Source organism: Oncorhynchus gorbuscha, linkage group LG22, assembly GCF_021184085.1.
Source record: "Oncorhynchus gorbuscha isolate QuinsamMale2020 ecotype Even-year linkage group LG22, OgorEven_v1.0, whole genome shotgun sequence".
NCBI classification, from domain to species: Eukaryota; Metazoa; Chordata; class Actinopteri; order Salmoniformes; family Salmonidae; genus Oncorhynchus; species Oncorhynchus gorbuscha.
Window position 1 is genome coordinate 25,290,211 of NC_060194.1, and position 14,171 is coordinate 25,304,381.

At 44.5% G+C, this 14,171-nt stretch overlaps 1 protein-coding gene across 5 annotated transcripts in view; it reads left to right on the forward strand.

Moving 5' to 3' along the window:
* Positions 1-14,171, forward strand: part of LOC124010172 (laminin subunit alpha-3-like) — a 117,136-nt gene that overhangs the window by 26,210 nt on the left and 76,755 nt on the right. For all 5 annotated transcript variants that reach the window (XM_046322565.1, XM_046322562.1, XM_046322564.1 and 2 more), the window contains 6 exons: positions 4,595-4,712; positions 6,065-6,183; positions 6,302-6,472; positions 7,033-7,130; positions 11,633-11,748; positions 12,998-13,116. In XM_046322565.1, coding sequence (XP_046178521.1) covers positions 4,595-4,712; positions 6,065-6,183; positions 6,302-6,472; positions 7,033-7,130; positions 11,633-11,748; positions 12,998-13,116 — 741 coding nt within the window. The remainder of the gene's footprint in view (positions 1-4,594; positions 4,713-6,064; positions 6,184-6,301; positions 6,473-7,032; positions 7,131-11,632; positions 11,749-12,997; positions 13,117-14,171) is intronic.

The window sequence follows — 14,171 nt, forward strand, 5'->3', positions numbered from 1 at the left end:
AAAAGGCATGAGGAGGTAGGCGAATAATTACAATATTGCAGATTAACACTGGAGTGATAAATGATCAGATGATCATGTACAGGTAGAGATATTGGTGTGCAAAAGAGCAGAAAAGTAAATAAATAAAAACTGTGGGGATGAGGTAGGTGAAAATGGGTGTGCTATTTACCAATAGATTATGTACAGTTGCAGCGATCGGTTAGCTGCTTAGCTAGCTGATGTTTGAAGTTGGTGAGGGAGATAAAAGTCTCCAACTTCAGCGATTTTTGCAATTCGTTCCAGTCACAGGCAGCAGAGTACTGGAACGAAAGGCGGCCGAATGAGGTGTTGGCTTTAGGGATGATCAATGAGATACACCTGTTGGAGCGCGTGCTACGGATGGGTGTTGCCATCGTGACCAGTGAGCTGAGATAAGGCGGAGCTTTGCCTAGCATGGCCTTGTAGATGACCTGAAGCCAGTGGGTCTGGCGACGAATATGTAGCGAGGGCCAGCCGACTAGAGCATACAAGTCGCAGTGGTGGGTAGTATAAGGTGCTTTAGTGACAAAACGGATGGCACTGTGATAAACTGCATCCAGTTTGCTGAGTAGAGTGTTGGAAGCAATTTTGTAGATGATGTCGCCGAAGTCGAGGATCGGTAGGATAGTCAGTTTTACTAGGGTAAGCTTGGCAGCGTGAGTGAAGGAGGCTTTGTTGCGGAATAGAAAGCCGATTCTTGATTTGATTTTCGATTGGAGATGTTTGATATGAGTCTGGAAGGAGAGTTTGCAGTCTAGCCAGACACCTAGGTACTTATAGGTGTTCACATATTCAAGGTTGGAGCCATCCAGTGTGGTGATGCTAGTCGGGCATGCGGGTGCAGGCAGCGATCGGTTGAAAAGCATGCATTTGGTTTTACTAGCGTTTAAGTGCAGTTGGAGGCCACGGAAGGAGTGTTGTATGGCATTGAAGCTCGATTGGAGGTTAGATAGCACAGTGTCCAATGACGGGCCGAAAGTGTATACAATGGTGTCGTCTGCGTAGAGGTGGATCAGGGAATCGCCCGCAGTAAGAGCATCATCATTGATATATACAGGTATTGCAGTTTAAGTGATGCCTGGCTCAGAAAAACTATTTCCATAGATGATCACATAGAGAAGTCAGATTAGAAAATTCCTAATAAAACACTTTAGTTGTCATCTTTGTGCACCAAAAATACATAATAATTCAAATAATTGTTGCTGAGGCAGTTTTTTTTTCTTCATCACCCATTAACATTTGATATTCACCCAATGTCTGCCATGTTTTTGGATGACGTGATGACACAAATGCGATGTTGGTCTGTCAAAACCGGATGCAACCCGTTTATAGACAGTCCATGAATTGGCATATGCGAACGTGAGTAGATGATTAAAAAAAAACAACGGTCAGACTTGACTTCTTTATACCTCATTGGTTGACTGTTTGATTGTTTGGTTGATAGGCTGTTGGTCGACCGAGATTTCTTTAGTACAAGACACCTGTCTGATTCATTCCAGTCTTAGTGGACTAATCCATTGTGGAGGTCATGGGGATGGCACAGTCCATCACTAAGACACCTGTCTGATTCATGCCAGTCTTAGTGGACTAATCCATTGTGGAGGTCATGGGGATGGCACAGTCCATCACTAAGACACCTGTCTGATTCATGCCAGTCTTAGTGGACTAATCCATTGTGGAGGTCATGGGGATGGCACAGTCCATCACTAAGACACCTGTCTGATTCATGCCAGTCTTAGTGGACTAATCCATTGTGGAGGTCATGGGGATGGCACAGTCCATCACTAAGACACCTGTCTGATTCATGCCAGTCTTAGTGGACTAATCCATTGTGGAGGTCATGGGGATGGCACAGTCCATCACTAAGACACCTGTCTGATTCATGCCAGTCTTAGTGGACTAATCCATTGTGGAGGTCATGGGGATGGCACATTCCATCACTAAGACACGTGCTACTGAAGTTGTATAGGGTTATATTACGTAAGAACAATGGTTCAACACTAATAAAAAAATAATATTATTTTATAACATGCGTTTCTCCCACGTTGGATAGCGGTCGCTGTCCACGGTTCTGAAACACATCAGTGTGCTGTTGAATTGATGCCTTTTCCTAGACCATGTTGCTACAGAAATAAGACCGATCCTGCTTCTGTTTGAACGTTTGTTTAATAGCCTATTGATTCCGTAGGCTATTAACATTAACAAACATTCAAACAGAAGCAGGATCGGCCTTATTTCTGTAGCGATATATGTTTGTTTAATAGCCTACTGATTCCGTGATTCAATTCCAAAATTCTGAATTGAGCCCAACCCTGATGCCAATCCACAGACAGGATTTGCTTTTATTCTATGAAGTAATCCATGTTTTATACCTGTACAAAGACAGAGTTCACTTTTTTATTTTTGATTACCACATTTTGTGATTTTTTTTGGACTTTAGGGATATTTCATAAGTAGTTACTAGAGAATCCGTTTGTGGTGGATATTTTTTAATCTCACAAATGTATCTGTTTGGTCTCTGTTTTATGTGTGAGCTGCGTTCCTCTGGCCTAGAAGATTGTCGCTGTTGTGTGCCACTTGTCAGGGACAGGTTCCTGAAAGCAGTGACATGCCCTGGCATGGTGACATGGGGGGAGAGGGGGGAGAAATGTGACGGCATGGCAGGAATCTGAAACAGGCCCACATGCCAGTCGGCACGTCTCTGGCCACCCCCCCACCCCCATCCCAGTCCCACCATCATCGCATCCCAACGCGTGTGGACAAACATCTTCCTGCTCCTTCCTCTTCAACAAACCCAGTCTATTGATAGCAACCTCTCAGCTCTCAGCCAAGACTTTGCCTTGTGTCTGTTTTTAGGTCTGACAATATGCAGCCTATGTTTTGTTTGTGTACTCTTGAATCTCAGATGATATTTTTTTGTTCCTTGTGCATCCTGTAGAATAGTGGGTGGAAGTGTTCTCTGATTAGCTTTGAGACACTCCCATGAGCAATAGAGGTCAGAACAGGCTGTTTACCAACGGGGTTAAGACAAGAGCTATAAGATTGCTCACAAATCATTGTATTGAAGACTTCCACTCATTCATTTGGCTTCTAAACTTAGATCTTTGCACACTTATCTAGGCTTCTTGTTGAAAGCAGAGGTTTTGATCAGCTGCTTAGAGTGTTCTGTAATGGTTTTTGTGTGTTGACTTAGCAAGACAAGACCAGGCTCAACATACTATCTGACCCCCTGAACCATCCTCAGATCAATCAAAGCCAAATGAACTACTGGTCATTTCTCAAGGTGGGGGGATGCAATCCTTCCAAGTTAATTGTGGAGCCTGGTTGACAAGTCTCAGACCCCTCGGCCAAGAGTTTGCTTTGCTTTGATATCACTATTAGCACAGCTCTTCCTCGTGCAAGGAGAGACAAGGGGAGACGGAGAACTTGAACTCCAATCACAAAAGCATGCTGGGGTTTTGAAGACTCCTAAGGATCCCCGACTAGTGTGGGCCTGCCTTTATCCTTTTCAACTTTGCCAAAAGCAGCCAGTCTTAAAGCAGGGCCATTCTTTTTGAAGATCATGTTCTTTGTTTGATACAGTTTTCATGCAGTGTGTCAAGCTCATGTGTTCATGCTCTTTTATGTTTCTCTCTCATGTTTTAGGATCTTTGCTAATAATGAAATCTTTTGGAAATAATGTCAGCTTGCAGTCTTAAAAGCAGAAAAGTGAGGGTGGGGCGGTCAGGTGTGTTTGTTTACACTGCAATTGCCACTTCTGTGTGGTCTGATGTCATAAGTTCTACTTCCGAGCCGTGCAAGCTCCATGGCAACCACCACAAAGATGGCTTTGACTGTTGAAAAAAAAGCAGCTTTTCAATTCTATGTAATGGAACTGAAGCAACCCACTATTGAGCCCTGATGATGATGATGGCGAGAGAGGACATTGAGTGTGGAAACAGCCATGAGGGTCGTAGAGAAAGGGTAGTGTACACAGGGGAACAATCATCATCTTCCGGTGCTCTTGTAAAGCCTGTGTTCTTTGAAAGGAGAAATCTCCCTCCAGAGGGCATGGAGGATGGGTGTTTCAGAAGCACCTGCAGCAGTTCCATCCACTCTCAACACAGGTCTCATTGAGCCTCTATCATTTCCAATGGTTGTCTTTTACTGTACCATACTATATGAGCACTTGAGGGCCACATGGTTGTGATATGAGAAGTACAAGTTTCAAGTCAACTGTTATTAAAAGGGAAGGAAAGCAGACACAGAATTTGATTAGAACGCTTGACCCAATGCCCAACGGCTAAGCCAGCAGATTTCAGGGCATTAGGCTGTGGTGGTTTTCGCTAGCCGAAGGAGGTACAGGTCGGGTAGATTATTGTTGTTGAAGTGATTGTGCTCTAGCCTTCACGTGAAAGGAAATGGAGTATTGTCTGAGGCTGAGCCGTCTGCCAAGACTGAGCTGGTGTTAGTGGACCAAGGCACAGGAAACCACAGCGTTTTGAACCAACAACTTCTACTGCCAGAATCCATTAACAACTTGTTTGTAGCCCTTTGTGTTACACTGCTGTACTCTTTGTGTTAATCTTGTTTTCAGCTCTTCCATGTGGCCTACGTCCTGATCAAGTTTGCCAACGCCCCGCGGCCCGACCTGTGGGTCCTGGAGCGCTCCCTGGACCATGGGAAAACATACGCTGCATGGCAGTACTTTGCTCGTAAGTGTTGCTGTTTATTTTCAAATTAACACCATGTGCACAGTATACACATTTGTGTATTATGCTTGTGCTTTTTAAGGCTCTTGGTTGGGCGGGACTGACATTTACGTTTGAGTCATTTAGCAGACGCTCTTATCCAGAGAGCCTTACAGGATCAATTAGGGTTAAGTACTTTGCTCAAGGGCACATCGGCAGATTTATCACCTAGTTGGCTCTGGGATTCGAACCAGCAACCTTTTGATTACTGGCCCAGGCTAGGCTACCTGCCGCCCTAACTTGAAAACGTTTAAAACAGTTGAAAATAGCATTATTGGAACATGAAGATGACCTATCGTCCAGTACATGTTTTTTTCATATACCTTGAAATTCAGATGTGTTGCTGCTGAATGCAGACTAGAGGGAACTGGCAAACATTACCACACAGATGAAAATGTCATATTGTGACGAAATGTCTTCGTAAAAGATTTGTGAAGCCCATAACGTGCTGTTCTACAGAGCTGTAATACTAATACTTAACCATGAGTGCAAAAAGCTTGGTTTATGAGTGACTTATGATGCATCTATGAGTAGGCCTAGTCTTTCCTATATACCGCCCCCTGGCCTACACAGACTCACCAGCCTGCTCTCAAAGTGAAGACATGTCCCTTCCCTGTGAGGCATGTGTGTGAGCACACACACCTTCCCAGCAGAAACAGCTGTGTCTCATTTCTCCTTTTGAATTTCATTTTAGGATTTTCTCTCTCTCTACGATTTATATACTCCTGGCTCTATGTATTAAATAGTCTTAATTCTTGTTATTCAGTAGATGTATCCTCATAAAAATGGCAGCGATTTTTCACTGTTCAACATTCCAATTTCGATTCAGGGTTACAGTCAAGGCCCTGCAATAGACTAGCGTCCTCTCCAGGGGGTGTACTTGTACATCAAGCTGCCTCATGCTACAGAAACAGGATATAGACTCCTGCCCTATGGGCCGTTCTGACTCAGACAAGGCTACATGCTTTTTTTCTTCTTATAGTGATGGATAAGATCAGAGGAAAAAGATGCAGATGAAGAATTTGATGAAGAAAGTATTTTAGACAAATAACCACCAAGGTCTGTCAATGTGGGCCCATGATAGAGAGATGATGGTATTTGACCACAGGAGGCTGCTGAGAGGAGGACAGCTCATAATAATGACTGGAATGGAGTCAATGGAATGGTCTAAAAACACATGGAAACATTGTGTTTGAGCTCGATACCATTCCATTTATTCCGTTCCATCCATTACTATGAGCCCGTCCTCCTTCCAATTAAGGGGCCACCAACCTCCTGTGTATTTGACAGACCACTCTTTGTATTCTTGATATCAGATTCTGAAAGGGAGTGCATTGAGAGGTTTGGCAAACAACCGAATGGACGCATAGTTGGAGATGACGACCAGATCTGCACCACAGAGTACTCTAAAACTGTCCCATTGGAGAACGGAGAGGTGAGAAACTGAATTGGGAATGGGAATTGCTGAATCCTGTGAAATGTACCCAAAGACTACTACTTCTGTAGATTGATGGGGATATTGTTGTCTGAGTGATGTTGTGTTGTTGTCCCAGATTGTGGTGTCCCTGGTCAACGGTCGCCCGGGCTCTAAGAACTTCAGCTATTCTCCAGTGCTGAGAGATTTCACCAAAGCCACGAACATCCGCCTGCACTTCCTCAGGACCAGCACTCTGTTGGGGCACCTCATCTCCAAGGCCCAGAGGGACCCCACTGTCACACGCAGGGTGAGACTGTGAATAGCATTCTCACAAATGCTTGTGTTCCTAGTTCCAACAGTGCAGTAATATCTAACCATTCACAACAATATACACAAATGCAATTAAAAAATAATGCAATTAAGAAATATATCAATATTAGGACGAGCAATGTCCGGAGTGTGTGTGTACGAGTACCAGTCAAACGTTTGGACACACCTACTCATTCCAGGGTTTATTTTGTATTATTTTCTACATTGTACAATAATAGTGAAGACATGAAATAGTTTGGATGATTTATTTAACTCCTTTGGTTACTTCTTTGGTTACCCTGGAATGAGTAGGTGTGTCCAAACGTTTGACTGGTACTGAACCTGTATAAATGCATCTTAAATGATGCTAGTGAGGGTCTGTGGCCGAGACCATGACTAAAAACCAGTTAACCCAATGTGACTCAGATCAGCTGCGGTGCCAGACAATGGCTGGGTTTGTTTAGGTGAGGTTGATATGTAGTGTTTCAAATCGAGCTGATTGTTTTGGTTCTGCTACAATATTCTGACGGTGTTGCTCCCTCTCTGTGTGGTTGACAGTATTACTACAGCATCAAAGACATCAGTGTCGGGGGACGCTGCGTTTGTCACGGCCATGCGCAGGTGTGTGGGGGACGTAACCAAGGCAACCCGAATCGGTGAGTTGAGCCCTTTTCTTACCTTCACCTGTAACATCAAGCCTCTGCACTTGTTTTTGACAAGCTAAAGCATTGTTTATTTTTAACTTAGGTTCTTATTGTTGATGCTTACAATTGAATGATCTGTCTGTCATCCATTCACTGTAATAGGCGTATTATGTATGCAAACGTTTCCCCAAAAGAAAGAGGAGAGGATCCATTGAGTTATCCAGAATGATAAACTCTTCTTTTCTAGATTGTTTATTCATCGTTTACAGGTTTGAAGGGATGTGTTGTGTTCAGTCAGTTGGTTTTCTGGGATGAGATTAAAACTGTTGTTGGTGCAGTTTAGAGCATCTGTGTCTGAGATCGAAGAGATTGTTGGTGGTTTGATAGAAAGGAAATTACCTCATCTGTTTGTTTCCTGGCATTGCCATTGTAAAAAGGCAACAGGTTATTTTGGTTATGCTGATTAGTAGTAATTGTAAGTGTGATGTAAACCGTTGGCAAGAGGCCAAGATGATGTTGTTATAGAGGTGATGTATTTTATCGGCAATGAAAAACAATAAGAGTTAATGTCATCATACTGTAGTTTGACAGTGACGACTGATCTATCCATTGTATTTGCTTCACTCACTTTGGAAGTTATTTGACTGTTTTACACCTTACACTGCATGAAGATGCTTTTGAGTAGAGATGCTCTATAGTGATTATATACAGGTAGGCTACATGACATCCTCTCTTCAAAATTAAATTACATTTTATTTTCACATGATCCGAATACAACAGGTACAACCTTACAGTGAAATGCTTACTTACAAGCCCTTAACCAACAATGCAGTTTTAAGAAAAAGAGAAATATAACAAATAATTAAGGCGCAACAATAAAATAACAGTAGCGAGGCTAAAATACAGGGGGTTCATGTACAGAGTCAATGTGCTGGGGCACCGGTTAGTTGAGGTAATTGAGGTAATATGTACATGTAGGTAGAGGCAAAGTGACTATGCAAGGATAATAAACAAAGAGTAGCAGCAGCAGCGTAAAAATGGGGGGTAGGATGGGGACAATGCAAATAGTCCAGGTAGCCATTTCATTAACTGTTCAAGAGTGGGGGTAGAATCTGTTAAGAAGCCTTTTTGACCTCTACTTGGCATTCCGGTCCCGCTTGCCGTGTGCTAGCAGAGAGGACAGTCAATGACTAGGGTGGCTGGAGTCCTTGGCAATATTTTCGGCTTTCCTCTGATACCGCCTGGTCCAGAGGTATTGGATGGCAGGAAGCTTGGCCCCATTGATGTACTGAGCCATACGCACTACTCTCTGTCGTGCCTTGCGGTCGGAGGTCGAGCAGTTACCATACCAGGCAGTGATGCAACCAGTTAGGGTGCTCTTGATGGTGCAGCTGTAGACCTTTTTGAGGATTTGAGGACCCATGACAAATCTTTTCAGTCTCCTGAGGTGGAATAGGTTGTCATGCCCTCTTCACCAATGTCTTGGTGTGTTTGGACCATGTTAGTTTGTTGATGATGTGGACACCAAGGAACTTGAAGCTCTCAACCTGCTCCTCTACAGCCCCGTTGATGAGAATGGGGACAAGCTCGGTCCTCCTTTTTCTGTAGTCCACAATCATCTCCTTTGTCTTGATCACATTGACGGAGAGGTTGTTATCCTGGCACCACACTGCCAGGTCTCTGACCTCCTCCCTGTAAGCTGCCTGTGATCAGGCCAACCACTGTTGTGTCATTGGCAAACTTAATGATGGTGTTAGAGTCGTGCTCAGTACAGGAGGGGACTGAGTACTCACCCCTGAGGGGGCCCTGTGTTGAGGATCAGCATGGCAGATGTGTTGTTACCTACCTTTACCACTTGGAGGCGGCCGTTAGGAAGTCCAGGATCCAGTTGCAGATGGAGGTGTTTAGTCCCAGGGTCCTTAGGTTAGTGATGAGCTTTGAGGGCACTATGGTGTTGAGCACTTAGCTGTAGTCAATGAATAGCATTCTCACGTAGGTGTTCCTTTTGTCAAGGTGGGAAAGGACAGTGTGGAGTGCAATAGAAATTGCATCATCTGTGGATCTGTTGGGGCGGTATGCAAATTGAAGTGGGTCTAGGGTTTCTGGGATAATGGTGTTGATGTGAGCCATGACCAGCCTTTCAAAGCAGCACATAGCTGCAGACGTGAGTGCTACGGATCAGAAGTCATTCAGGCACGTTACCTTTGTGTTCTTGGGCACAGGGACTATGGTGGTCTGTTTGAAACATGTTGGTATTACAGACTCGGTTAGGGACAGGTTGAAAATGACACTTGTGTCTCCCGAGTGGCGCAGTGGTTAAGTGCCACCAGAGACTCTGGGTTCGCGCCCAGGCTCTGTCGTAACCGGCCGCGACTGGGAGGTCCGTGGGGCGACGCACAATTGGCCTAGTGTCATCCGGGTTAGGGAGGGTTTTGGCCGGTAGGGGAATCATGCGGGCCGGGCGCAGTGCGCACTAACCAAGTTTGCCAGGTGCACGGTGTTTCCTCCGACGCATTAGTGCGGCTGGCTTCTGGGCTTCCGGCGCTGTGTTAAGAAGCAGTGTGACTTGGTTGGGTTGTGTATCGGAGGACGCATGACTTTCAACCTTCATCTCTCCCGAGCCCGTACGGGAGTTGTAGCGATGGGACAAGATAGTAGCTACTAAACAATTGGATACCACGAAATTGGGGAGAAAAAGGGGTCAAATTAAAAAAACAACAACAAAAAAAACACACAAAAAATAAAAATAAAATGACACTTGTCAGTGCATGCTCAGAGTACATATCCTGGTAGTCCGTCTGGCCCTGTGGCCTAGTGAATGTTGTTTAAACCAGTTTAATGGTCTTACTCACATCGGCTATGGAGAGCGTGATCACACAGTCATCCAGAACATCTGATGTTCTCATGCATGCTTCAGTGTTGCTTGCCTCGAAGCGGGCAGAGAAGTTATTTCGCTGTTGCCTGTAATCCATGGCTTTTGGCTAGGGTATGTACATACGTACGGTCACTGGGGACAACGTCATCAATGCACTTATTGATGAAGCCAGTGACTGTTGTGGTGTATTCCTCCATGCCATCGGAAGAATCCCAAAACTTTTTCCTGTCTGTCCTAGGAAAACAGTCCTGTAGCTTAGCATCTGCGTCCTCTGACCACTTCCTTGTTGAGTGAGTCACTGGTACTTCCTGCTTTAGTTTTAGCTTGTAAGCAGGAATCAGGAGGAGAGCGTTATGGTCAGATTTCCCAAATGGAGGGCGAGGGAGAGCGTTGTACGCATCACTGTTTGTGGAGTAACGGTGGTCTCAAGTTTTTTTTTGTCTTCCTCTGGTTGCACATTTTATTATGACACAAGGCGAGACCCAGATACAGATGGTTGGAGTCTTACAATGTTTATGAATACAAAAGGAGTAGGCAAGAGAATGGTCGTGTACAGGCAAAAGTTCAAAACCAGATCAGAGTCCAGGAGGTACAGAGTGGCAGACCGGCTCGTGGTCAAGGCAGGCAGAATGGTCAGGCAGGCGGGTTACAAAGTCCAGAAACAGGCAAGGGTCAAAACCGGGAGGACTAGAAAAAGGAGAAATGCAAAAAGCAAAAGAACGAGGAAAACCGCTGGTTGACTTGGAAACATACAAGACGACCTGCCACAGAGAGCCAAGAAACACAGGGATAACTACACTTGGGAAAATCAGCGACACCTGGAGGGGGTGGAGACAATCACAAGGAAAGGTGAAACAGATCAGGGCGTGACACAGTTAACATGTTAGGAGAAATTAGGTCAAATAGATTTTAGTTTCCCTGCATTAAAGTCCCCGGCCACTAGGAGCACCGCTTCTGAATGAGAATTTCCTGTTTGTTTATGACCCTATACAGCTCGTTGAGTGCCGTCTTAATTCCAGCATCGGTTTGTGGTGGTAAATAGACAACTATGAAAAATATAGATGAAAACTCCCTTGGTAAATAGTGTGGTCTACAGCATATCATGAGATACTCTACCTCAGGTGAGCAAAACCTTGAGAATTCCTTAATATTAGATTTCGTGCACCAGCTGTTATTTACAAATAGACACAGACCGCCACCCCTTACCGGTGGCAGCTGTTCTGTCTTGCCGATGGACCGAAAACCCTGCCAGCTGTATGTTATCCATGTTGTCGTAAAACCACGACTCGGTGAAACATAAGATATTACAGTTTTTAATGTCCCGTTGGTAGGATATCCTTGATCGGAGCTCATCCATTTTGTGATACAATGATTGCACGTTGGCTAATAGGACTGACTAAGAGGGGGTTTACTTACTCTCCTACGAATTCTCAGAAGGCAGCCGACCTCACCTTGGTCATAAGTGATGGTAGCAGCAACATTATGTACAAAATCAACGCAAAAAATTAACAAAATAGCACAGTTGGTTAGGAGCACGTAAAACAGCAGCCATCCCCTCCGGCGCCGTTCTTGGAGAGTCATACGTGAAAGAATGATGCAGGAAACCCAGATGTCTCTTCTTTTCTTCTCCTGTCTTTAGGCTGCAGTGCGAGTGCAAACACAACACCTGTGGTGAGTCATGTGACCGTTGCTGTCCAGGGTTCAACCAGAAGCCATGGCGGGTGGCGACGACAGACAGTCCCAATGAGTGCCAACGTGAGTACCACCCTCCACCATCACTCTCCTCTCTTTGCTACCCTCCACCCTTACCCTCCTCACTTTATCCCCCTCAACTCTCAACTCTCCTCTCTCTGTCACCCTCCATTGTCACCCTCCTCTCTTAGTCCGTCTCCATCCTCACCCTCTTCTCTTTGTTCTCTGACTGTTCTGTCTGTGTCCCAACGTTAGTGCCATGCTCCACCCTCGCTCTGCTGTATCTGTTCTCTATTCACACTACTGAGTCAAACCAAGCCAAACCAAGCTGTACTGAACGGCCCTGCTTGCACATCCACGACAATACATAATTACTGGAACTGTGCTGAAAAGTACAACTTGTAAAGAACTAATAGCCAAGCCAGCATAGTTTGGTTTGTGATGCCACGATATTGTTAACTAGGTATGTGGGTATGACCGTTGTTTACTATCTCTGCTTTGTCACAAAGGAGTTTTATATGCATGTATTTTTTTCTTTCCATGGTAGCAATATCTTATCTTTATGATTCTCCCACCATCTCTTCTAACATTAGCTTCAGTGCTAAATGCCCTGATATGGTGTTGGAACTAGGAAGAGTCCTCAGCAAACTGTTGAGGGCGTTACTCATGTGGTATGTGGTGATGAACTGCACTGTATGCAGTCTACTGTAGCTAGCCCAGCGCCACTACTGCTGTACTCTATACAGCCGGCCAGTCAGTCCCAATGCCAGCTGGTTCCAAATTGCCTTGGCCTGTTGACAAGATCCTGAGTCGGAGATGCTGAAACTTGACCCTGCAACTCTACAACCGCAGAACAAGAGAGAGCAAAAGAGAGATAGAAAGGGAGAAGTCTGTAATTCAATCAGTACACTCTCGTATTACAAATGCACCCTAACCATTCATAAACATTAACCAGGCAGATTTAGGAGGAGGTTTTACAGGAGAAATTAGAGGAAGTACAGTCCTGTTAAAAGGCCTCAAATAACAGAGAACAAAACAGAACAAATGTCTGATAAAACTGCAGTTCCTCACAATAAAATTACAGCTCTTAATAAAGATTGTTTAAAAAAAGAAACCGCTCTATACGACATCTAAACAAATCGTTTTGAGCTTGATAGACTTTATAGTTGCACTTTTTGGAACGGATATTAACGGATAGTAACAGATAGTAGCTAGATATAAAATATAGTACTGACTCTTACCTGTCTGTGTGTGCGTGTCTGTTTCATGTGTGTCTCTGATTTGTGTGTTCGTTTCGTTTTTTCTCTCACAGCCTGTCAGTGCCATTCACATGCCACTGAGTGTTATTACGACCCAGAGGTGGAGCAGAGGACAGAAAGTTTAGACACCTTCGGCAGTTACAACGGGGGAGGAGTGTGCATCAACTGCCAGGTTTTAAGAAAGCCCGTTTTAAGTCTGAATAGATTCCTGTGTGTGTGTGTGTGTGTGCGTGTGTGTGTGTGCGTGTGCGTGTGCGTGTGCGTGTGCGCATGAGAGATAAGCGCCATAGACTATATTTTGATATCCTCATCAATATATGTCCATCTTTTGGATTTTATGCAGGGCATGCAACATTGTAATTTGGTATGTTGTATGGTATGTATAGCATGCATGTGGATGCTCTTTAAGATGAACAGGGAGCATGCCTACACTAGAATGAGGACAGGGGTAGTGTTCAGTAGGCACAAAACAGAAGTGAATGGAGTGAAACTAGGCACTACTTGCATTTGATATGATTTATTAGGATCCCCATTACCCGACGCCAAAGGCGACAGCTAGTCTTACTGTGGTCCGACATTAAATGAAAAAGACATTACAGACAAAATAGTTTACAATTTACATACACACACACACACCATGTTAATATTTTTAAATGTGTGTGTGTGTGTGTGTGTGTGTGTGTGTGTGTGTGTGTGTGTGTGTGTGTGTGTGTGTGTGTGTGTGTGTGTGTGTGTGTGTGTGTGTGTGCATCTATCAGTTACACATACATGTCAGTACATACACACACAACAAGTAGGTCACAACAACAACTAACAGCAGGGGTCTAGACAGCCACAAGCCCGGGACAATTCATGGTCCCAGCCACAATGGCTAACTGTGTCCCGGGCTGCGTTCAACCCTTCATGAAAACCTTGCTAGCTTGATAGGCAGCTAGCTAGCAGCTACGCCTAAAACAACAAATCGAGCTCTCTCTCGTTCCGTGTTCAACAGGAGGTGGTCTCAGATCTGTTAGCAGCATTTGTCCAATAAAAAACACACATTTTTTTCTGTGCCATTGGAAAACGTTTTGCTATTTTGTGCCATAATGAACATGACCCAGATCTACGAGCAGGCATGGAGGTCTGTAATGGAAATTTCAATAAGCACGGATCAGTTTTAAGTCAACGTACACACGGTGGATATTCTCTGTACTAAACTCCTTGTGCAAACGGCATGAAGATAAATCG